Source organism: Podarcis liolepis, assembly GCF_965112155.1.
Source record: "Podarcis liolepis genome assembly, chromosome: 14".
Lineage (NCBI taxonomy): Eukaryota > Metazoa > Chordata > Lepidosauria > Squamata > Lacertidae > Podarcis > Podarcis liolepis.
Window position 1 is genome coordinate 24072511 of NC_139569.1, and position 23206 is coordinate 24095716.

The 23206-nt window shown below is 46.5% G+C and overlaps 1 protein-coding gene across 9 annotated transcripts in view; it reads left to right on the forward strand.

Annotated features, from left to right (window-relative positions):
* The first annotated feature begins 1 nt into the window (after position 1).
* Positions 2-23206, forward strand: part of TSC2 (TSC complex subunit 2) — a 44650-nt gene continuing 21445 nt past the window's right edge. For 5 of the 9 annotated variants that reach the window (XM_083473935.1, XM_083473937.1, XM_083473936.1 and 2 more), the window contains exons 1-25: positions 15-121; positions 2479-2642; positions 3545-3631; positions 3752-3862; positions 3994-4138; positions 4888-5005; positions 5383-5431; positions 6615-6740; positions 7473-7546; positions 8405-8531; positions 9815-9958; positions 10326-10463; positions 10859-10962; positions 11101-11182; positions 11956-12111; positions 13255-13371; positions 13483-13605; positions 15081-15187; positions 15727-15865; positions 16508-16630; positions 16908-17042; positions 17608-17797; positions 18919-19012; positions 19498-19600; positions 20956-21050. In XM_083473935.1, coding sequence (XP_083330061.1) covers positions 2505-2642; positions 3545-3631; positions 3752-3862; positions 3994-4138; positions 4888-5005; positions 5383-5431; positions 6615-6740; positions 7473-7546; positions 8405-8531; positions 9815-9958; positions 10326-10463; positions 10859-10962; positions 11101-11182; positions 11956-12111; positions 13255-13371; positions 13483-13605; positions 15081-15187; positions 15727-15865; positions 16508-16630; positions 16908-17042; positions 17608-17797; positions 18919-19012; positions 19498-19600; positions 20956-21050 — 2825 coding nt within the window. In that variant the 5' untranslated portion in view covers positions 15-121; positions 2479-2504. Of the gene's footprint in view, positions 122-2478; positions 2643-3544; positions 3632-3751; positions 3863-3993; positions 4139-4330; positions 4465-4887; positions 5006-5382; positions 5432-6614; positions 6741-7472; positions 7547-8404; positions 8532-9814; positions 9959-10325; positions 10464-10858; positions 10963-11100; positions 11183-11955; positions 12112-13254; positions 13372-13482; positions 13606-15080; positions 15188-15726; positions 15866-16507; positions 16631-16907; positions 17043-17607; positions 17798-18918; positions 19013-19497; positions 19601-20955; positions 21051-23206 lie in introns of those variants that run through there. The other 4 variants (XM_083473940.1, XM_083473943.1, XM_083473942.1 and 1 more) reach the window with 4 other exon arrangements.

The window sequence follows — 23206 nt, forward strand, 5'->3', positions numbered from 1 at the left end:
CGTTTCCGGTGGAAGGGGGCGGGGTCTATGGGCTGAGGAGGAGGCGGCGGCGGCGGCGAGTGGGACGGGGGGGTGGGTTTCGGAGTATGTGTGTTTATGTGGGGGGCTAGGAGCATAGGAGGTGAGTAGCCTCACTGGGAGCAAGGGGTGCCATGGGGATAACAAGGTGCTGGGGGCTCTGGAGCGAATTGGGGGTTGGGAAGGAGGGAGCAGCAAGCCTCTTGCCCTCCCCTCACTGACTTTCTCCCCACCTGGCCTACCTCACAGGGTGGTTGTGAGGGTATAATTTTTTTGTGGGGGAGGGAGGAATAGAGACTGTGTGCACGTCCTGCCTTTTGCTCCTTGGAGGAAAGCTAGGATGTAAATAAATATGTAAACATGTAATGGCTGGATGGTTGCAAAGTTTGTTGTCTGTGGGGGACAGCCTGGCCTACCTCATCGGGTTGTTGTGACGATAAAGGTTTTGGGGTGCGGCTTAGACCCATGTGCAGCTGCATTGATTGGAAAAGGCTTAACGGAAATGGTGTTAAACGTGTAACAGCAGCTGTGACATGAGGGTGTTTTGTGGAGACAAATAATGAATTAGCTTCTGCAAAGACAGAGGTGGTGGTGGTGTCATCAAGATTTCCAGGGATGTCCTGGGTTTGTCTTACCTCCATGAGCATGCTAGGAGCAAATGGCTATGCATGTGTTTTGCAATCTCTTAACTTGCAGGCCAGTTTTAGAGACGGGAACATGTGCCGCTAGCAAGCAATGCATTATCCCATTATGACACTGAGTTCTGCAGAATTTGTTGTGCATGGAAACAGCTTTCAGAATGGTGGCCCTCCTGCTAGTCTTCTCTTAAGAGTCTTATAGTGTCACTGAGATATTTGGACCAGCCAAGGTTCTCTGGTGAAGTGGATGCAGCTGTATAACCTGCCTCGGGGTTGTGGTGAAGACAAGAACTGTAAAGCACTTTTATGTTGGGAGTAGCATAGTGGAAAAATACTCAAGATAACTACAATAAATGAAATAAGAGCTGTTTCAATAAAATCTGTAATAGTAGTAGTAGTTGGCATCTGTCTTGAGAGACAATGGAGTGCACCTCCAGAGGTGGTCAAACCGCTGCATTAGCAGCACTGAAGTGACCTCCCCTGGACCCAAGTCTGGGCAGTGTGTATGGAAGTCCTGGGCTGCCCAGATGGCAAGACCCCCTCTTTCTTGCTGATGTGGTCCAAAGGAAAGCAGAGCAATATGTTTGGCACTAGCTTGGCTGCAATGAGTTGCCGGGAGGTGTACAAGGCGCCTTCCAACCGTCTTAGGGACTCTACCCTGGTTTTATGTACGGTTTACTCCTTAGCCTTTTCTTCTCCCAAAATTATCCCACAAGGCAGGTTGGGGACCAAAGGTGGACAAACTACCTCAGAAGAAGCATGTGTCTTCCACCAGAGTATTGTCCCTCTCCTAACACCCCATCTATTAAAAGAAAAGAGAGCTGTTTGACAATGGAACAGATGATCTCAGGAGGTGGTAGACTCTCCTTCATTGGAGGTTTTTACAGAGAAGTTGGATGACCATCTGATTATTTAGCTGTGATTACTGCATTGCAGGGGGTTGAGCTAGATGACCCTTGGGACCCCTTCCAGCTCTACAGTTCTGTGAGTCTATGACTTTGGTTTGCATAGTCTCCCTCCTGCCCCCAAAGACTAACAAATTTATTGTGATGGGGGCATTTGATTTAGTTATAGTGACTATGCCTGCTTTACCATGTCACTTTGTTCCTATTTCAGTTGGAAGATGGTTTATGAATCTTATTAAATTTATATATTGTCTTTCCTCCAAAGAGCCTAAGGCAGCATACACCCCCTGCCCTTGTGAGATAGGTTGGGCTGAGAGACAGAATGACTGGCTGAAAGTCACCCAGTGAGTTTCAGTGCTTGAGGAGAGAATTGAACCAGAGGCTTCCAAGTACAACACTTTTAACTGCTATGCCACACTCACTCTCTGTGGGTACATAGGAAGTTGCCTTATACTGAGTCAGGGCCTTGGTCCATCTAGCTCAGAATACTGACTGGCAGCGGCTTTCCAGCATTTCTGGGAGGGGACATTCCCAGCTCTACCTAGAAAAGCCAAGGATTCAACCTGGGAATTTCTGTGTGCAAAGCAAATGCTCTACCACTCCAAATATGATACGCTCATAATATAAATGGATGATGTACTCTGGCTTTGCAGTCTGTGTTACATGAGGCTCCGATCCAGTGCTTGGCAGGTGCTTTGATGAGCATGTGGAACTACTCCACCCATTGAGCCCTTGGAGCAGCTTATGCATTCTATTGGATGCGCACATGGCACTGTCTTCAAGGAGTGGAACCTCTGCTTGTATGGAGCACACTGTGTATCTATGGAGCATCTGTGTTGCACTAACTATATGAAGAAACGTGGGGCTGTTGACTATGTTCTGCTGACGGTGCCATCCTCTGTCTTCTACTTGCACAGGTTCCTTGATTCTTTCTTAGTTAACGATGGCAAAGCCACAAAGCAAAGATCCTGGCCTAAAGGAGAAGTTCAAGAATCTCTTAGGACTTGGGAATTCCAAATCTAATTCCAAGTCATCGGAAGGAAAGCAAACGGAATTTGTTATCACAGCAGAAATACTCAAGGTAACACACGAATATACTGGATGCCTGATTTACATCAGGAGCTGGAAATTAAAAGAGGGCAAAGGCTACCTAAGCAGGTTAAACACAGGAGGCAGAGGGGCAGTGTCCTGTTCTATGGTGTGGCAAGCCCAAGGATGGGTACAGAGCTAGGCAGGGCTCAGGCTGGGTGCTAGACCAGTTGAGGCAAGGCTAACAAAAGCTCAAATGGAGGCTGAGTCCAAGATAAGGTGGAGGCTACATCCAAAGTGTTAGCTTCACCCATGCTGGAAGGTGATACTTTATCTAAAGCACTCCAGCCTTTTCCAATAGCCTCTTACTGCCTCTGTCCTTATTGGATCATCTGCAGTGGAGTCCTTCATGTCAGAGGATAGCAGTGCCATATCCTCTGTCTGGAGGGATGCTGGTTCTACTGTCTTATCCAGTCTTATCCAGTAGCAGTGCTCCTGGGGTTGGCCCTCTGTGCCCTTCCCCTTCTGGTTCAAGAATCTTCAGCCTCCTCACTTGAAAGAGGAGCCTGATGGCTGGTCGCTGACAGACAAAACTCTTCCATTTCCACTTTTTGATGACACTGCATTTATCTACCTGTGAATTACGATTAGTGCCACCTGTTTGCTTGCTGTTGAGAGTTCTGGCAGTCTCTTTGTATGGTGACAATATGCTGATCATTGGCCATGACCCCACACAAGAAGAGATCACAAAAGCAGAGGAGTTGTTTTATTTGAGCTCAGTGTTGCCATTGAGAAAGCACATACACATCTTAAATAAAAAACAAATTGGTTTAGATATTAATCACATTTTTACCCTGCCCTTGCTTGTGGGGCTCAGAACAGCATTTTAGCTGTGAGGTTATTTGGGCTGCAAGCAACTTGTGATGGTTTAAAGCTGCCTTCTTTTCCTTTCAGGAACTGAGCGTAGAATCTGGCTTGAACAATCGGATAAGAGCAATCGGTCAAATCTGTGAGGTAGCAAAAACTAGAAAGTTTGAAGATGTGAGTACATGGGCAGAAAACTGTTGAATGTATATGGAAGTTACACCAAAATGCCCCTTCCCCACAATGGACAGTGAGGTGTGAATGTGGGGAGTAACCTGGAGTTTTCTGTGCCCTCAGCATGCAGTGGAAGCCATCTGGAAAGTGGTTGATGATATGCTGCAGCCCGACCGACCAGCTGAAGCCAGGCATGCTGTGCTCCACCTCCTGAAGGCAATTATTCAAGGGCAGGTAAGACACAGAGTGCACCTGAGGCATGCAGAACCTAGACACTGTGAATGGGACTATGGACTAGCAGAAAACATGGTTTCCAAATTCCAGTAGCCACAATTTGTCAAGAAGCCACTCCTCTCATCTTTTAGGGCGAGGGGCTCGGTATCCTCCGAGCTCACTTTTTCAAAGTGATTAAAGATTATCCTTCTAATGAAGACATGAACGAACGGCTTGAAGTGTTCAAGGCTCTTACGGATAACGGAAAATGCGTAACGTATTTGGAAGAAAATTTGGGTATGTCCCCTTTTTAGCCACTAATTTAATCGTGGCAAATTCTTGCTCAGAGAGGAGAGTGACCAAAACCTGCAATGTGTCTTAGTTAATGGAACATTCAATTTACTTGTGCTATACAAAAAATATTTTTAGTTAATATGCTTTGCATGTAGAAGGTTCCCGGTTCAGTCACTGAACTGAACTTCTACGTAGGGCTAGGAGTGTCCCCTGTCTGCAACCCTGGAGAGCTGCTGCCAGTCAGTGTCAGCAAGACTGAGCTAGATGGACAAGACTGAATAAAAGGAACCAATGGCTCGACTTGGTATAAGGCAGCTTCCTTTGTTCCTGTAAGTTAACCCCCCAATAATGAATCCCAGATCTGAATCATACACACATAATTTGACACCGAGGCAGGTTTAAAGGTCAATGAAATAAATACAGCAGCATATGTCTCCTCTGTGGGTGGGCTGGTGGTATTTCCTTCATGCTTGAGGACTTCCCAGGAGTACTTGGCTGCTCATTAGTGGAAGCAGAATGCTAACCCAGAAGGACCTTTGACCTGGTCCAGCAAGGCGGTTCTGATGTCCCTGCAATAAGACATGTCTGGTGAATATCTGGATGGGTCAGGTGGAAGCACGAGAGGTACATCTGTCACGGCTGTGAAACACCTTCTGGGGTTCAGAAAACAGGAGGTGTTACAGCAAGTTGAAAACAAGTTAATTTGTAGTGATTTTGTTTCCAGGCTGCATTCCTCTTTTCTTCTCCTTCAGCTGAATTTGTCCTTCAGTGGATGGATATTGGTTTGAATTCAGAGTTCCTGCTGGTGCTGGTCAACCTAGTCAAGTTCAATAGCTGCTACTTGGATGAATATATCACTGACATGGTCAAGTAAGGCTAATCTTTAAACCTTCTGTTGGTTCTAAGAAACCCTGTTTGAGGGTTAAATTGGCAGTCTGACCTCCATGTGAACCCCATATTTTCATCTCTAGGTAGGGCTAGGAAAGACCCCTGCCTGAAACCTTGGATTGCTGCTGCCAATCAGTGCTGATGATACTGAGCTAGATGGACCAATGGTCTGACTAGGTAGAAGGCAGCTTCCTATGTGCCTAATCATAAGTACATGTTGATGAAGGAGAATTTGGTCAGGGCAACCAGCTCTTGTATCTTTGGGATGGCGTGGGCTTCCTGGTAGGGTTGATCCCGTAGGTTTAGAAATTTTGCCCTGGAGGGCTAGATCTTTACTTTTATGTTTTTCTTTCCTACAGCATGATTTGCCTCTTATGCATTCAGACATCTTCTGCAGTTGACATTGAGGTCAGTAGTTATGTGTAATACTATGGGTGTTAGGACAAAATGCCATTATAAATAGAGCAATATTTGTGGTGGTGCTTTCTTAAAACACTTCTACCCATTCTCCCTTCCGGTTCCCATGACAGGAATTCCCTCCAGAATCCTCTGGGATGTCAAACCTTTCTGTCTCAATAATCCCTCTTTGGAACCAACTTATTCTGTTAATTTGTCGTTTGTTGTCTCAAGTGGAAACAGTATTCCCCTTCTCTTGATTATTAGCAGTGGGGTTGTGGTTTGGGACAGAGTTGAAGCTGGACTGTAAAATCTCGGCTGTGGAACTCTCTTCCTACTGAAATTAGAGAGTTCCCCTTGCTGTTGAATTCAGATGCATGACTAAGATTTTCCTGGTTCAGCAGGCATGTAAAGGTAGTTCTCTGTTTGTTTGTTTGTTTGTTTCTGTCTGTTTGAGAGCCAGCGTGATAAAGTGGTTAGGGCATTGGACTAGGACCTGAGAGACCAGGGTTCAATTCCCCATTCTGCCAGGAAGCTCACTGACTGACCTTGAGCTCAGTCACTGCCTCTCATCTAGCCTAATACAGCCTAGCCTGTTGTTGTGGGGATTAGAGACGTGGGTGACACTGTGGTCTAAACCACTGAGTCTTTTGGGATTGCCAATTGGAAGATTGGCAGTTTGAACCTGTGCTACAGGGTGAGCTCTTGTTGCTCTGTCCCAGCTTCTGCCAACCTAGCAGTTCAAAAGCATACCGGTGTAAGTAGATAAATAGGTACCGCTCCAGCAGGAAGGTAAACGGCGTTTCCGTGTGCTGCTCTGGTTCGCCAGAAGTGGCTTAGTCATGCTGGCCACATGACCCGGAAGCTGTCTGCGGACAAATGCCGGCTCCCTCGGCCAGTAAAGCGAGATCAGCGCCGCAACCCCAGAGTCGTTCGCGACTGGACTTAACGGTCAGGGGTCCCTTTACCTTTACCTTTAGGAGGACCGTGTACACTACTTAAAGCTCATCAGAGGAAAAAAAGTGCATTTTTTTTAAAAAAATTGATCGTTCTTGTTCTTTGTATTTCTTTTTAAAAAAGCACTTCATGTATTTCATATGGAAATCCTGAAAATTAAGTGTTTTAAAAGTACCTGAAATAAATAAGATTAATGATACTGTTCCAAGGCAATCACATTCCTTTCCCCCCTTCCCAGGTTTCCCTGCAGGTCCTTGACGCCGTGGTGTGCTACAACTGCTTGCCTTCGGAAACCCTCCCAGTCTTCATAATCACCTTGTGCCGGACGATCAACGTGAAGGAACTCTGTGAGCCTTGCTGGAAGGTCCGTTATCTTGCCAGTTCTCTGGGTAGAAGGCAGTTCGGTGGTCCTGGGGGAGAAAAGGCTGAATATAGGAAGCTATTTAGCCATGTAGGCTAAATAGATTCATAGAACTGTAGAGTTAGAAGGTACCCCCAGGGGTCATCTAGCCCAACCCTCTGCAATGCAGAAATCCCAGCTAAAGAATGCTTGGCAGATGGCGATCAGACCTTTCTTTAAAATCTCCAGTGAAGGAGAGTCCACCACCTTCTCAGGTAGTCTGCTCCACTGTATCAACGGTTCTTAGCATCAGAAACTTCTGCCCACTGTTGAGTTATAGAAACATAGAATCACCAAATTGCATAGTTGGAAGGTATGCCAAGGGGCATCTAGTCCACCCCCAGGAGGTACAGCTACTCCCAAGGCTTCTGCATGCATTCACTGTCCTGAAAAACCAAAGGTGGTGTTTTGCACCAAGATCATTCTTGCAATATCTTTTCCAAACTGTTAAACTTGATGATTCATTATCTTGCAACTAGAATTGTGCAAATCTTGTATAAATTTCTTATTGCTACTGCAGAGTTTTGTACCAGACTTTGCACTTTCTATAATTTTTCAGTGCATAAATTTTGTGCATTTCTTTTTTCTTTTTGTCAGTTTGTGTGTGTGTGTGTGCGTGTTCATGCATGTATGTGCGTGTGCAGAATTCCGAGGGATTTGCTTCCGTTTAACAACATGCTTCTGTTTGTCCTTCAGCTCATGCGCAATCTGTTAGGAACTCACTTGGGGCACAGTGCCATTTACAACATGTGCCGGATCATGGAGGACAGGTACTTCTGTGCCACCTGCTGAAACCTCTGCTTTCCCTGGGGCTGGGAGCAAGCGCAAAGTTGGGTGCCACGCTGGTACAAGAGAACTGCTTTAATGCTGCCCCAAAGATTGTAGGGGTACAGGGGTTAACCCCACTCTTGACATCCCAGATCAGGCAGCTGGACTTGCAAGCTTTGCATGGACTGCTTTGTGAGACCAATGCTCAGTGGCGGTTCATTGAGGAAGGCTTGGATAGGGCTGTCTTAGCAGCTATCCCGACAGAGAGAAGAGCATGAGCTCTTGATATTTATCCCCCAAGTCCTACTACAGGCAGCTCCCCATTTACACAGGGGTTATGATCTGAGGCACTGCATGTTTAAGTGAAATCGTGTATATTTGGAACACAATTGAAAAAGCCTGCAAACGCCACAATCACTCCCTCCAAACCTCCTTGCTCAAACTCTCCGTAGGCCTTCTGAGTTTGCACTTGCAAAGGCTTGTGGAATTGCTAGACACTGTTTTTGCACCCTTTTTGCTGTTTCTTCTCTCTTTTAGGGCCGTTTTTGCTCATTTTCGTGCCACTTGCAGGTTTGCAGCGACGCACGTCCATGTGTGACTTGAATGCGCTTAAATGGGGAGTTGCCTGTATATCGTCAACACTGTTGGAAGTTTTAGAAATCCAGATGACACTGACCCCATAGGGCCAGGTGTGCACCGCAAGGAGGTCGGGAGGAGTGGACTTGTGCTGATAGGAGGGGAAAAAATGAAAGATGGCTCTGGCCCCTCCCTCCCCCTTTCTCACTGGTACTGATTTAAGGAAGATCCTGAAGCCCAAGTCTGAGACCCACTAATCGTGGTCAAAATTCCCATGTTTGCAGGACCTACATGGTAGATGCCGCACTGCTGAGAGGGGCTGTGTTTTTCGTGGGCATGGCTTTGTGGGGAGCACACAGGCTGCAGTCACTCAGGAATTCGCCAACTTCAGTGCTGCCCTCCTTTCTGAAGGTAATTCTGAGCCCTTTGAATCAGGGTCATGCGGGTGATAGGTAGTGGAGGTTTAGATTTAAATCCTGGCTCAGGTATGAAGTTTGCTGGGTGACCTTGGGGTTATTACTGCCTCTTAGACCAGGGGTCGGCAAGGTTTACTGGTTCACTCCAGCGAAGATCTTTCCGTGGGCCGGATTGTGCACGTGCGTAAGTGTGCACACTCGTGATTTCCGGTGCTGCGGAAGCGAGTCCCCGTTCCGTGCTGCGCTGGTTTAGTGCAGCGCGTGTGGACTCGCCGAGCGGGTGGCTTGGTTTGGGGGCGGCTCATGGGCTGGTTAAACAACCCCCACGGGCCGCTTGTGGTCCATGGGCCTTAGGTTGCCTACCCCTGGTTTAGACTAACCTACCTCATAGGGTTTGTTGTGAGAGGATCCCTGTACAGTGCTCCTCAGAGAAAGGATAAAATGCAATAAACAAATCTTGGGGAACGCAAATTCAGAGGGAACCTATGGGCTACTGAGCTGAAGACCCTCTCCATAACGGTTGAAAAGATTGCTGTTTCTCTTTCTGTAACAAAGCTTCACAAGCAGCAAGGACAGAGGTTTGTTGGGAAAAACCAAAGATACCTGCAGTCACAGCCTGCTGTTTCATCTGTGACCACACTTCCGTTCATTGTGGTTCAGTTGCATCACTTACAGCCTTTTCACTTTTGGCTGCAAATTGTCTTTATAGTGAGTTTGCCAGGGCTCAGAAGTTCCTTTCTTTGCTCCTGAGTAGCAGCCTGCACTTTCTGATCTTGCTTGTGCACCTGAAGTCTCTCTGGCAGTTTTCCCTCACACGTTATTAGTTTTGGATGGCAGGGTTGCATAGCCTTCAGGCTAATGGAATCTACCTTTTCACTATAAGCCATGAGGTGCATCACCTAAAACCAGGAGCAAAATCATGGGTAAGGAAGGTGGGCATAGAATTGCAAAGTGTGGGACTGTGCTCTGAGCACAGTCTGGGAACCCAAGCTTTCCCGATTTCAGCAGACTAGAAGGGGAAAAATACTTTTTGTTGTCGCTATTGTTACAACTGTTGGGAGTTGGAAACCGTTTCTGCTCTACGAATTACTTGGGAGGTCTTCCAGGAAACCTTGATCTCCCTTCTGACTACTCCAGTTGTATGGCACTTAACATACTTTTCTGGGCGCTTCCTTCTTGAAGTGTCCTAACCCAGTGGAACCAGCAAATGGGCCCTCAGTCATTCAGGTGGTCCCAATATGTCAGTTCCTTACTTGGGGCTTTCTCTCCCCCTTCCAGGCCATGACGAGTCCGAATACCATTGTGTCTTATGAAATAGTCCTTTCCATCACAAGGCTGATCAAAAAATATGGGAAGGACCTCCAGGCAGTCACTTGGGACATCCTCCTGAATATCATCGAGCGGCTGCTCGAGCAGCTGCAGGTAAATGGGAAGCCCCTTTTGTTTTATTTTTGATACTGTTTTTGCAAACGTAACAGAAAAAAGAGAACCATCACCAGCTGGCATTGCGAATAAAAATATTCTGACTTAAGCATATTAATATAGAAAGTCCATATGTCCAAACGGCATCCAAATGAGAGCAAAAATGGCTGAGATGATTGTATTAATACTTGTAGTGGGGCAGGGAACCATTGGCAAGAAACAGTCGTTGATAACACAGATATTCCAGCATTGGTAACTTAACTGATGCACATGTAGTGTGATAAAAGTTATTTTGTCTTGATTTAGCCTGCAAATGACTGCGCTGAGATTCTCGAGGGCTAATCAAGTTGTGTTTTCTTCCTTTCAGACCTTGGAGAGCCCAGAGCTGAAATCCATTGTCCATGACTTGCTGACCACGGTGGAGGAGCTATGTGAACAGAATGACTTCCATGGCTCTAAGAAACATTACTTTGAGCTTGTGGAGAAATGTGCAAGTCAGAGACCTGTAAGGCATGGCAATGTTTGAGAAATTTCCTGTTGTTTCCTTAGGACTTCCTTAAAGAGCACTCAGCGGAGGGGCACAGGGAACTAAAATCTTTTCTTATGCAAGGGATGGGGAGGGGTGGATCCAGAAGCTGCCCTTCAGGGGGGATTTTGGGGGGCAGGTGAGCAGGGCCACTCTGGTTTTAGACAAGGGCCATTCTCAGCCCTACCTGGACCTCCAAGGACCTCCTGCATGCAAGGCAGATGCTCTGCCACTGAGCATGGGACTTCCGCTACCATTTAATAAAGTGATGACAGATCACCCTTTATATATGAGTAATCCTCAGTTTACAATCTTACTTTGTTGAACTTGGATGTTTTTTTAAGTACTGGCCTGCCTTTCCTTTTGCTTAAAAGGAATCTTCTGTTCTGAACCTGATCACCTACCGAGCTCAGTCCATCCACCCCGCGAAGGACAGCTGGATCCAGAAGCTGCAGGGGCTGATGGACAGGTTCTTCAGGTAGGGACCCTGCAGCTCTTACCTGTGGCTCCTCTCCTCACATCTCTGACTTTCCATCCTCTGGATGTTGGTCACAACCCAGATGATTTGGGCTCCTCCTCCTTTTTGAAAACACCATTGTCCCTTTTTCCTCCTCAGGAATGAGACACGGAGTGCTATTCGCATCAAAGTTCTGCATGTTCTCTCTTTCGTCTTGAGCGTCAATAGGCAGATTTATGAGGTGAGTTTTCATTTTCACTCTGAGAAATGTTCTTTGGGTGATGTCAGACACACGTTTAAGTCTGGCAGAAGGTCACTTCCTTGAACTTCTCTCAAGATAGGAAAACAAAATGGCAGCAGAGGACAAAAAAAAAAAAAGATTTTTCAACCACAAAAATATATATTATGTATGCACATGATGACAACTATGTTCAAATTCATCCGGTGAAATATGCCACTATTTAAAATTCTTAGTAGCTCTTCAGCTTCAAATGAGAATAGCATACCTCCTCACACTAGGACAACATCCTAATAACTAAAACCAACCTTAAAAATGACACGTTACTACCCTCCAATACCAATAATTATTATACTTTCCATAGATCATGAATACAAGGACCTAAATTTTTACATTTTTTGTATGTTTCATTCCCTTGTATTTTCATTTCCTTATTTCTTACATGTTGTTGAACTATGTTTTGTATTAAATGAAATTCATTCCTTCATTTGACTTTTTGACACCCTCAATTAAAGAGCTGTCTGGACCTTCCCCCAGCTTCCTGGCTTGCACCTTCTCAATTTTATCTTCATTCTAGTGCATTTAAAATAGTTCTACCCTGGTTTTTCATAAAACATATTCACCATACGTTTATAGAAACAGTAGAAACCTACAGTGAAAAATCACTAATACAGTATTAGCACAACTGTCAAAATCAATGTTCCACCTCTTTCTTTTACCAGCCTTGTTAGACCACTCTGTCTTAGCCAGCTCACAAAAGTCTTGTCCTGTTGCAGGAGGAGTTGATTAACCTGGTGGTCCTCTCCCAGCTGGCCCACATCCAAGAAGACAAAGACCACCAAGTCCGCAAACTGGCCACCCAGCTGCTGGTGGACCTGGCAGAAGGCTGCACCTCCCACCACTTCAACAGCTTGTTGGATATCATAGAGAAGGTGAGGCAGCTGTCAGCTCAGCTCTGGGCTTTGGCAGCAGGAGCTGTGCCTGGTTTCAGGAAGTGTCAAAAACAAGGGAAGAAATTGTGCTTTGGGGAGGGATTTGCACTATGAACTTGAGGAGCTTTGCTGGTTTGAATATCCTGTTTGGTTTTGCAAAGCTGAGAGTGTTTTTACAGGGGGGATGGCAGTGTGTCAATTTCGGGTAATGATCTAAAGACCTTTGCCGTTTAATTTTGCATAGGCATCATCAGGTGCTCTGTTTTGGATCAGGGTAGAAACCTTCAATCAACAAATTATTTGTTTCTTCTGTGTTCCGTAGTCGTCAGGACAATGGCTTGGTTATGAAACCTACAAATATTAAAGTATTAAGATTTCCTGAAGTGTGGGTAGCAACTCCACTGAAATCTCTGAAAATGAAGAACCAGATGGCATGTCACTGGGTGTTATGGACACAGCTAGCCACCTAACCAAGCTTGGCTATGCTGCAGCACATGTTAGCATATTCATGTGAAGTCTGATGAAAATGGAATCTGTCCTATTTTCATGGATGAGACATAACAGCTATAAAATAGCTGATTATCAGATCTAAAAACTCACATATGAAACTCCTTTTTGGTTCACAAGCATGGAAAACCTCCAAAACAGCCTGTTGGTCCAGGCAAAGATACCATTTTGCTTCTTCTAGAGAGATGCAGGCCTCATTCACAACATTTAAAGCTCTATGATGCTACTTTAAACAGTCCTGACTTCCCCCAAAGAATTCTGGGAGCTGTAGTTTGTTAAGAGTGCTGAGAGTTACTCAGAGACCCCCACGAGCTGCAATTCCCAATGAATATGGATTGATTGTTAAACCACTTGAGGATTGTCGCTCCGGGAGAGGAAGAGAGGTCTGCTAACAGCTCTCAGCACCATTAGCAAACTACAGTTCCCAGGATCCTTTGCAGGAAGCCATGACAGTGGCATCGTAGTGCTTTAAATGTATGGGATGAATGTGGGTGTTGTTGCTTTGTACACTTTATGTAGCTCTGCTGTTGCCAGGGGTATTTATTCTTGCCATCCTAGCACTTTTTTTGCAATCCTTATGTAATTGCGGGCCTTGGCCCTCTGCAAAGCTTGTGTATGCTCTCTCTCCCTGAAAAGGTTGCTTCCCATTCCCTGCTGCCTCCCGCTGAACTAGAGGAAAGAGACTTGCTGTCTTACTCTGCTTCTTTAGAAGATGTGAAGACAGCAGTCTTGGGCCTTCTGGTCATTTTCCAGGTAAGTGACCAGGTTGTTGAGCCCCGGGGTGGTTTCCTCTTGGGCTTTTTAGTTTAAAAATAAATAAATTCTGGCTTTCCTCTTGACAACATCTTGCTTTCCTCCTTTCAGACAAAACTCTACAGTTTCCCCCCCAGCCACGCCACCCGCGTCTATGAGATGTTGATCCTCCACATTCAGCTCCACTATAAACACAGATACAGCCTCCCAGTCGCCAGCAGCATCCGGCTGCAGGTGAGGAATGTGTGTGCCTCTCAGTCCCACCTCCAAACTTGCAGGACTTGCAGGGAAGATGACAAGGAGGAGAGAACTGGCTCCAAATGGTGCTTGCAAGGGGATATTGCTGCTAACTTTCCAGAAGTTTGTTCTGATTTTGTTAAGTCCTGAGATGCAGCAATGGGTGTGATGCAGGGCACAGAGATCTCCCCCAGCCCACTTCACCAACTGTACTTCCTCCCTCCCTTTGGCTTCTAAGATTTCAAGAAGGACACTGACAAACTGGAACGTGTCCAGAGGAGGGCAACCGAAATGGTCAAAGGCCTGGAAATGATGCCTTATGAGGAACGGCTAAGGGAGCTGGGCATGTTTAGCCTGGAGAAGAGGAGGTTAAGGGGTGATATGATAGCCATGTTCAAATATATAAAAGGATGTCACATAGAGCAGGGGAGAAAGGTTGTTTTCTGCTGCTCCAGAGAAGGGGACACGGAGCAATGGATCCAAACTACAAGAAAGAAGATTCCACCTAAACATTAGGAAGAACTTCCTGACAGTAAAAGCTGTTTGACAGTGGAATTTGCTGCCAAGGAGTGTGGTGGAGTCTCCTACTTTGGAGGTCTTTAAGCAGAGGCTTGACAACCATATGTCAGGAGTGCTCTGATGCTCTGATGGTGTTTCCTGCTTGGCAGGGGGTTGGACTTGATGGCCCTTGTGGTCTATTCCAACTCTATGATTCTATGATTCTATGATTTGAGCAGGCAATACCCACACAGTTTTCAAGCAAGGGCTGAATTCCTCCCCCTCCCTTTTTCAATTATTCTGAGGAACTTAATTCCATGCTCAGTGTTTAACAGAGTGTGCTTTCCCCCAACAGTCACATAATCATACCCCTCAGCCCCTACCTGTAAATGTCTTGGATAACACTCTCTCTTTTATGTCCTATTAATAAATACATTTTTTTCTGTCTGATGGAGGAGGATACCCAGAGATGGGCAATTCCTCCCAGGAAGGGAGGAATAGCAATTCCTATACCCTGCACATTCTGCTCAGTTGATTTTTTCCTACCATTGCTGTGCTGGGTTTGGCAGAGAGGATGGTTCAGTCCAAAGTGCTCCTCCCTCTTTCTTGAATGCTCTGACCTGCTGGCAGGGGCAAAGGGGAGGAGCGGCATATCATACAGAGCCTTGCAAGTCTCTCTGCTGCTACGGATTTCACCACTCCTGCTGGTGGTAAATTGCGTCTGGTGAGTCGTGGCAAATGGCTTGCTTGGCCTCGTGGTTAGGCCCCGTGGGCTACCAGTTCACTACCTTGCCCTGCAGAGCTGATGTCTCGTGTCGCTCTTCTGCTCCTGTGGAACTCCCTGCTGCTTGAAGTGCAACCATCTTTTAGGAACATTGCAGGACTGCTTGGATTGGATTGAGAAGATCTCTGAACCTGCCTTGGAGCATGTGGGGGAATGCTAGGCTAATTATTTTTCTCTTGCTTATTTTTAGGTATTTGACTTCTTGCTCTCGCTTCGGGCTGACTCTCTCCACCGACTGGGCCTGGCTACCAAAGAAGGGCTCATGAAATTCAGCCCCTACTGCCTCTGCGATTTTTTGTAGGTTTTGTTTGATCGCAGCCACTGTTTCCCAAAAGTAGTTCTGCTATGTTCTAATCTGAGGCTCCCTTGTACCATGCTGCCCAGAAATTGAAATCTCAATTCAATTGGTGGGCCCAGCCTCTAGCTCTGCAGTGGTGGCCCTTGTGCCTTTGGAAATCCCAGTAGGTCTGGTCTGCACTGGGCAGTGACACTTCAGGGGTTTTGAAAGGCCTTTAAAGACCTATTTGTTTCAATTGGCCTTCGCATGAGTAAGCTTTCTCCCATTTACTGGATTAAGGATAGTAGATTATGTGATTGGAAGATTTGAATGGGTTTCCATTCTTTGGAAGGGTTTGGTAGTAATGGTGTGTGTGTGTGTGTGTGTGTGTTGTAATTTATCATTGTTAATCCACTTTGCATGGACAAGTGGCATATAAATATTTTAAAGATAAATAAAGCCACTTAGAACATGGATTCTTCATAAGGTAATTGTCAGTTGTACTTCAAGATGCTACAGTCTGGCAGCGGGCTGATTTTTCCTTCTTCTTATGTCACAGGGAACCAGAGAAGAAACCTGCCGGCACCCTCTCCCCTCCCTCGGGAAGCCCCAGTGTGCCTCCCCAGAGCACGGGCATTCGTATGGGCCACTTACCTTACTCCGTTTTCTTTGGAGTCCTCCTCCAGTGCTTGAAGCAAGTGAGTGATGAACCAAAACCTGGTAACTGGATCCCAAGCTGCAGATCAGGGATGGGGAACTGGATGTGGCCCTCCAGCTCTCTTTCTGGCCCTTGGGACACTCCATAACCCATCCATGGCTCTGCCTTCTTTGGCCCTGCCCATCACTGGCATGCTATTTTATTTTGAGAGTAGTGCCTTACGAAAGACATTGCACATCATGCTGAAGTGCATATGGAGCACTGCATATAAAACCTAGTCATTTTTAGTGAGAACTAAAAATATAAGTCCTGCTGGAAGGGTCTAGTTGCCAATCAGGAATGGGGCTATGAATGCTGACTTTATACCAGCCTGGTTCCCTCCCAGTGTTTAGGCCTACAACTCCCATCAGCCCCAGCCAGCATGCCCATGCTCGAGTCAATCCCAAGGTCATGTGGCTGGGCTGGCTGGGGCTGATGGGAGTTTTAGGTCAAGACATTGGGAGCAGCGCTCTGGCAAAGGTTGCTTAATGTAGCCGCATGGTTGCAGCCCTGCTTCCTGGAGATGGAGCCTGTCATTCTATCTGCCCAAAGAGTGTGACTTGCAGCCAGGCTGCAGTTCTTTCCATGCCACCCTTGAACTTCCCTGCTCCCCAGACTGTCTCTTTCCTTTTTTCCTTTGTAGGAGACAGACTGGAAGGTGTTGAAGCTGGTTCTGAACAAGTTACCGGAGTCTCTGCAGTACAAAGTGCTTTATTTAACATCCCCTTGCAACATTGACCAGCTGTCTTCTGCCCTCTGCTCTATGGTGAGAATGTGCCTTTTTATGACACCATCCGAGCATCTAGTTGGGGCAACAAAGGTCCACATTAGGGAGCTTTTGATGGTTGCCCTACAATTGTGGCATGTGTTAGTGTCATGGGAGAGCTCTCCAGTGGAGAAGCCTGTTGTCGTTTGCTGAATATCTTGCCTACCATTCACTGTAAGGCCCTTGGGTGGGTTGCAACAATGGAGAACAGGAGTGGGTAACCTGTGGGTGCCTCCCTTTGGATTTTGTAGCAGTGACTTGTTGTGTGTGCCGCCAGCTTACAGACAAAAAGATGACGGAGCGCCTGCGGGGCACCCCGGAAACTTTCTCCCGTAACGATTTGCATTTGGCTGTGGTTCCAGTGCTGACTACTTTGATCTTTTACCATAATCACCTGGACAAAAGCAAGCAGGTATTATTGCATGTGCAGGAACTGAGTGGGACATGCCCAGTGGGTGAGCCAGGAGAAGGACACTACTGCCAAATAAATACGGCTTAACTTGAGCTTGGTTTTCCTTGACTTGCATTTAGCTATTAAACAAGAAAAAAGACTTGTAAGTCATCAATCTTTTTGTGTGGCAGTGTCTGTACTCTAGAACTCCCTGCCTGTTGACACCAGGCAGGTGCCTTCACTGTGGTCCCTGCTTATTGCTTGAAACATATTTGCTTAGGCAGACCTATTCAAGCAATGTAGAACGTTAAGGTGTGTGATAATTTCTCTTTAGTTTACTATTTATATATCTTTTAACTGGCTTTTACAATCATTTTAATGTAGGTGTTGGTTTTTTGGGGGGTGGGGCGGGGACAAACCACTTGGAGCTTTTATTACAATTAAGCTATGAATTTTGTTCATATAGTCATGTGTGAATTTTGTTAAATTAAAAGGGACACCCAGAGAGCCCTGCACCAAAGTGCCTGTAAACGCATCTGAACTGAATGCTTGGTACTGTTCTGTTTGTGTCTTTGCCTTCACCCAGCGGGAGATGGTGTATTGCCTGGAGCACGGCTTGATCTATCGCTGCGCCAACCAGTGTGTCGTGGCTCTCTCCATCTGCAGCGTTGAGATGCCAGATATCATCATCAAGGCCCTGCCTGTCCTGATAGTCAAGCTGACACATATTTCAGCTACAGCCAACATGGCCATCCCCCTCCTGGAATTCCTTTCAAGTAAGTGTATGCATATTCCATTCTTGCTTTTCAGCGTGTGAATTACAGCTCAGGAGAGGAAGGGACCTTTGCTTTCCCTCTGTGCAATTTTTGAAAATCTGTAGGTAGATTGGATGGCTGTGAAAGATGATTGGACAAGTCTGTGGAGGATGATAAGGCTATCCATGGCTACTAGCCATAACAGCTCTGTTCTGTCTCCATGGTCAGAGGGAGCGATGCTTCTGAATACCAGTTGCTGGAAGCCACAGGAGGGAGAGGGCTCTTGTTCTCAGGTCCTGTTTGCGGGTTTCTCACAAGCATCTGGTTGGCCACTATGAGAACAGGGTGCTGGACTAGATGAGCCACTGGCCTGATCCAGAAGGCTCTTTTTAGCTTCTTATTCGGTGCAGTCAAAGTTTCATTCTGGGACTTTTTGAAAAGCAGCAGCTCCCCCCCCCCCCAGCTGTGCCACAACATAAATCTGATTTAGAAAGCCTTCCAAATCCTGCATGTGTCTTGCTGTGTAGTGTGAGAGGGATGGTGGGTGGTTTGGGGAAGCCAAGTCAGAAGCCCCCTGTGGCACGTGGAGCTAATTGTGTCCTTTGGATCTGGAGCAGGGGCGAGGGGCTCTTTTAGCCACATTCTCTCCTGGGCCACATTCTCTCCTGGGCAACCTCCTGGGGTCCAGATGTCTGCAGTGGGTAGGCAGAGCAACAGGTGCGACTGATCTTTTGTGCAGCGGGTTATGCTCTAGCCATCGCCCCTCCATCTGGGCAAGAGGCTTTATTACAGTCCAAGGACATATTCCAGCCAGGGCAAAGCATCTGAAGAGGGATGCAGAGCAGCAGAGGCGGCTAAGCTCCAGGGAGAGTCACAAGGGCTGGATAGGGAGGGCCGCATTTGGCCTCTAGGATGGTGTTTCCCCACCCATGCTCCAGAGAGGCATCCAGATTATAAGCACATGGTGGTGACCTCTGTGATTCACGCTGGAGAAACCTATACCTGTGATGGAACAGTTTGGGCATGCTTTAACCATGCCCAAACCAGCCCCCCTGTAAACAAGGTGTGTGTGAAGTGGGTTTCTGCTAGCCATCCCATCTGCAGCCAGACTCTTTTACTGTTTCCTCTTTTCCCAATCCCAGCATTGGCCCGTCTGCCTGCCCTCTACAGGAATTTTGCAGCTGAACAGTACGCCAGCGTCTTTGCCATCTCCTTGCCCTACACAAACCCCTCCAAGTAAGTTGTGGGTGGGTTGTGGTGGTTGTTTTGGTGGAGGTGTTTTGTGGAATGTGCTGGCTGAGGCTGGTGGGAGTTGTAGTCCCAAAACATCTGGAGGCCACCAGGTTGGGAAAGGCTGCTATAAGCTATAACCAAGGCAAAACTCCCTCCCATACATCACCATACATCATCTGTCGTGACTGTTGTCCTCTCTGTTTCTCCAGTCTGCACAACAAATGGTGTGTGTTTGTCAGCCTTTCTCTTTAAATTTTATTTTTCGGCCTTCAGTGGGGAGTTTGGGTGCCTTTCCATGATTGCACACTTTAAATCCTGTTGTTAAATAGAAACATTCCCCTTAACCTTTTTTATGTTCTAAGTTTCCAGCTAGTATAAGTAATATCACAGTGTGATGCTAATGACGTGTTGCATAGTAATTAACATATATACTATTTTAAGCATTGCATCTTGCCATAACATGATCATTCCCCTTGAATGCCTTCCAGGTTTAACCAGTACATTGTGTGCCTGGCGCATCACGTCATAGCCATGTGGTTTATCAAGTGCCGCCTTCCCTTTCGGAAAGACTTTGTCCCCTTTATTACCAAGGTAAGCTGGTTGCTGTGCCTGAGAAGCACAGGGGAAGAGCTGACATGCCGGACAGGAGACAGGGAGCAGGATGGGACCAGGACGGACACTGCCGCTCTGTGGTGAGCTCCGCCTCCAGAGCAGTCCACAAAACACAGGAGGAAACTTCTTGCCCTCTTCCACCACGGGACTATGTTTTTGGGGTGGTTTTTCAATGTGGCGTAGATTCTCAGTGGGCTGGTCAACACTAAATTTTGTTCTTGAGCTTTACAGTTTGTGATTTGTCTTGAGGAAGCAAGCCACAGGTTCAGGTTTGGGTGATGTACTCAGCCAAACCATGGCTTGACTCATAGCAGTACATTAGCAGGAGGACCTGGAAGCAGGGGGTGCAGATTCCTCCTCCTTCTCCAGGAACTCTTGAGCTGGTGCTTTTGCACAGTTTGGTTTAGCATTATGTGTGAACCGGGTCATTATATGGCTCCAGCCAAACATCTTAGCAGAAGGCAGACAGGGATTAAGGCTTGGAGGAATTTGCTTGGGGACAGAGACTGAGCCAGGGAAAGGGAACCTGCTGTCTTCTGGATGTTGCTGGACTCCCATCGCCCAGCATGACCAGTGATCAGGGATGATGGGAGTTGGAGTCCACAACAGCCAGAGGACCACAGCTTCTCCATGCCTGGACTCAAAGATCTCAGTCCTGCCACCCTCACAGGCCCAGTTTGGTGGGCAGAAAGGGAGAGGGCCTTCTTGGTAGCTGCTCCTGGATTTTGGAACTCTCTTCCTAGAGAAGCCAGACTGGCTTTCTCCTTGTCCTTCCACTGGCAGGGGAAGACTGTCCAATTCTGACAGGCGTTCGAGAACTGGCTGGTTTTTAAGGAAACTGTTTTTAATTGTGCTCTTTTCATTGCTTTTATTACCTGTATTCTAATAGATTTGTATTTTATATTGTTTTAACTCCATTACAGTTGAATTATTTTTTACGGCTTTTCTTTTATATGTTTTTAGCTTTTTGTACAGTGGTATCTCGGGTTACAAACTTAATTTGTTCTGGAGGTCCGTTCTTAACCCGAAACTGTTCTTAACCTGAGGCACACTTTCACTAATGGGGCCTCCCGCTGCTGGCGCACCGCTGGTGAGCGATTTCCATTCTCATCCTGGGGCAAAGTTTGCAACCCGGAACAACTACTTTTGGGTTAGCAGAGTTTGTAACCCAAAGTGTTTGTAACCTGAAGTGTTGGTAACCCGAGGTACCACTGTATTTTGTTTTAATTTGTGTAAGCTGTCTTAAGTCCCTCTCCGGGGAAAAGGCGGGGTATGAATGTAAATATAATAATAATAACAACTTTCAACTCTTCTTTGTATTCTCTTTGTGACAGGGTTTGCGATCAAATGTCCTCCTCTCTTTTGATGACACACCAGAGAAAGACAGCTTCCGGGCTCGTAGCACCAGCTTGAATGAGAGACCGAAGAGGTAGGTTGTTCCCCGAAGGTCCACTTCTTTTTACAGCACTTTGAAGTGCTTTTTGTTAAAAACACCAATTTGTTGCCTTCTGGGGGCTGCTACAACTTTTCTGATGGGTCAGGTTTTATGCCAATGAAGCTACCTGATTTTGTTCTGATGATGGTCCATGCCCTTGCAGCTGAAAGCTGTCCTACCTCGACTCATTGCTCAGTCCAGTTTGAAGTGTCCTATTTTGCCTCCTCTCATCCTGCAATGCAGGGCTGGAAGACCTGTAGCCCCCGACTGTCATTGGACTCCAACTCCCATCACCCCCTGCCAACATAGCCAGGTGTCAGGGATGATGAGTCTTGTCGTTCAACAGTAGCTGGACGTTCCCTACCCCTGCTGTAATGATCAGGTTGCAGCCCATTGAGCTGGTGGTTACAGTGGAACATTTTGTAAGCTTTTCAGCACCAGACTTCTTCACCCCCAATCTGGAGAGGGAGGAAAAACTCTGCAAAAACATTATGATTTGTTCAGAGATAACTATGGTCAATTGAAAGCATTAAAGCTGCTTTCAGTGGGGTTTTTGAAAAAACTGCGGGTAGCATTTCTGCTTTGGCTGACTTTGCATCTGGGAAAAGCAATCCTAGCATTGCATTCACTGTCCATGCAGCAGTCTTTGGGTTAGGGACTCAGAGTTGGTTTGCCCCTGAATGTCATTGGTTGGGAATCACAACCAACTGCAGTCACGTCCTGCTTATGGGCTTCCTGTTGGAGCATCTACTTGGCTGCTGTGAGAACTTGTTGCTGGACTAGAAGGGCCACCTTTGGGCCAATTCAGCAGGGCTTTTCTGATGTTCTTGTGTTCAGAACTTGCTAGTGGTACTGGTGTATGCCATGGCAATTGCCATTGCAGTCTCCTGGCCTGGCTGTATCATTAGTCTTTGGGCCCTTCCAGACTGGTGGTGTCTTTTTGGTCTTCATGTCATGGATACAACATTACTGCATTAGTGCTGGGTCCGTCCACACGTCCTTCCCGTTTATTAGTTGTTCTGCAGCGTTTCTCCCAACATTACCAGAGGGTATCCTCACACTGTAGTGCAGCGAAAAATAAATTGGAACATTTGTGGTATGAAAAGCTACAGGATTTCAGCAGGAAGTTTTGGGACATGCACCTAACTGGAAACAGAGTAGGATGTCCCCCCAAAAAACTTCTACAGATGCAAAGTGCTATGAAAGTGGGATTGTGCACAACAGCCCTGATACCAAACCATCATGAAGGCACAATAAAAAGGAAGTCTGGAGGGGCCACATGGAAAACAATGTGGTGCTTGAAGTGCCTTTTGAATCTGGATGACCCAGGTTCAGATCTCTGCCTGCCCATGAAGCGTGTCTGCCCCTTCACCACCTCAACAATGATACCCTCAAGCTTTTTAGGCAGAGAGTTTTCCAACTAGGCCCATGAAGTTCCAAAGGTGCATGGCCTACCTTTCATTTCACTGCCGCCCTGGGAATTGTTTTGTGCCTGCAAATTAAAGCACAGCTAGTGATATTCTTGACCTCGGAGTTACAAACGAGGCTCTCCACTTCTCTAGCCAGCCTTTCTGTGTCCGTCATTTTCCTTTTGAGTTGTGGCTCCCATCGCCACTTCCTTGCCTTGGCATTTTTGATTTTACTAAGTTGGGATACTGTTGAGTTGAAAAGTTGTTCTGCAAGAGGTACTTTCAAAACACCCACTGCCATTATTCTGGGAGTGGCAGTAGCCACGATTTGTAGTTGAAAAGTAGCAGGAGTGTCAGTCAACCCTAAAAGGCACCTTTGGGTGGATGCAAATGGTTTGTGTGTGATTTGCTTCCTGGTCAGAAAACCCACAAGAAACCCCAGGTGTTTGTGCTGCTCTGTAAAACCAGGAACCTCTTGGAGCTCCTTTTCGTTTTCTGGGTATGAAACACGCAAACAATATGCCCTGGGTGTTCTTTGAGCGGGAGATACACCTTCCCTGTGTTATCTATTTTTTGAGTCATTCAGGCAGCGGTTTCACCCTCAAACCTTAGTGATAATGTTGCAGTGAGATCCAGCAGCATAAATGTAGCCAGGCATTCCCCTGAGGGAACTTGCTCACTCCATAGGTACATTTTGTTTTGCTGGAGACACTTCACAGAAGGAAAAATAGCAGAAGCTGT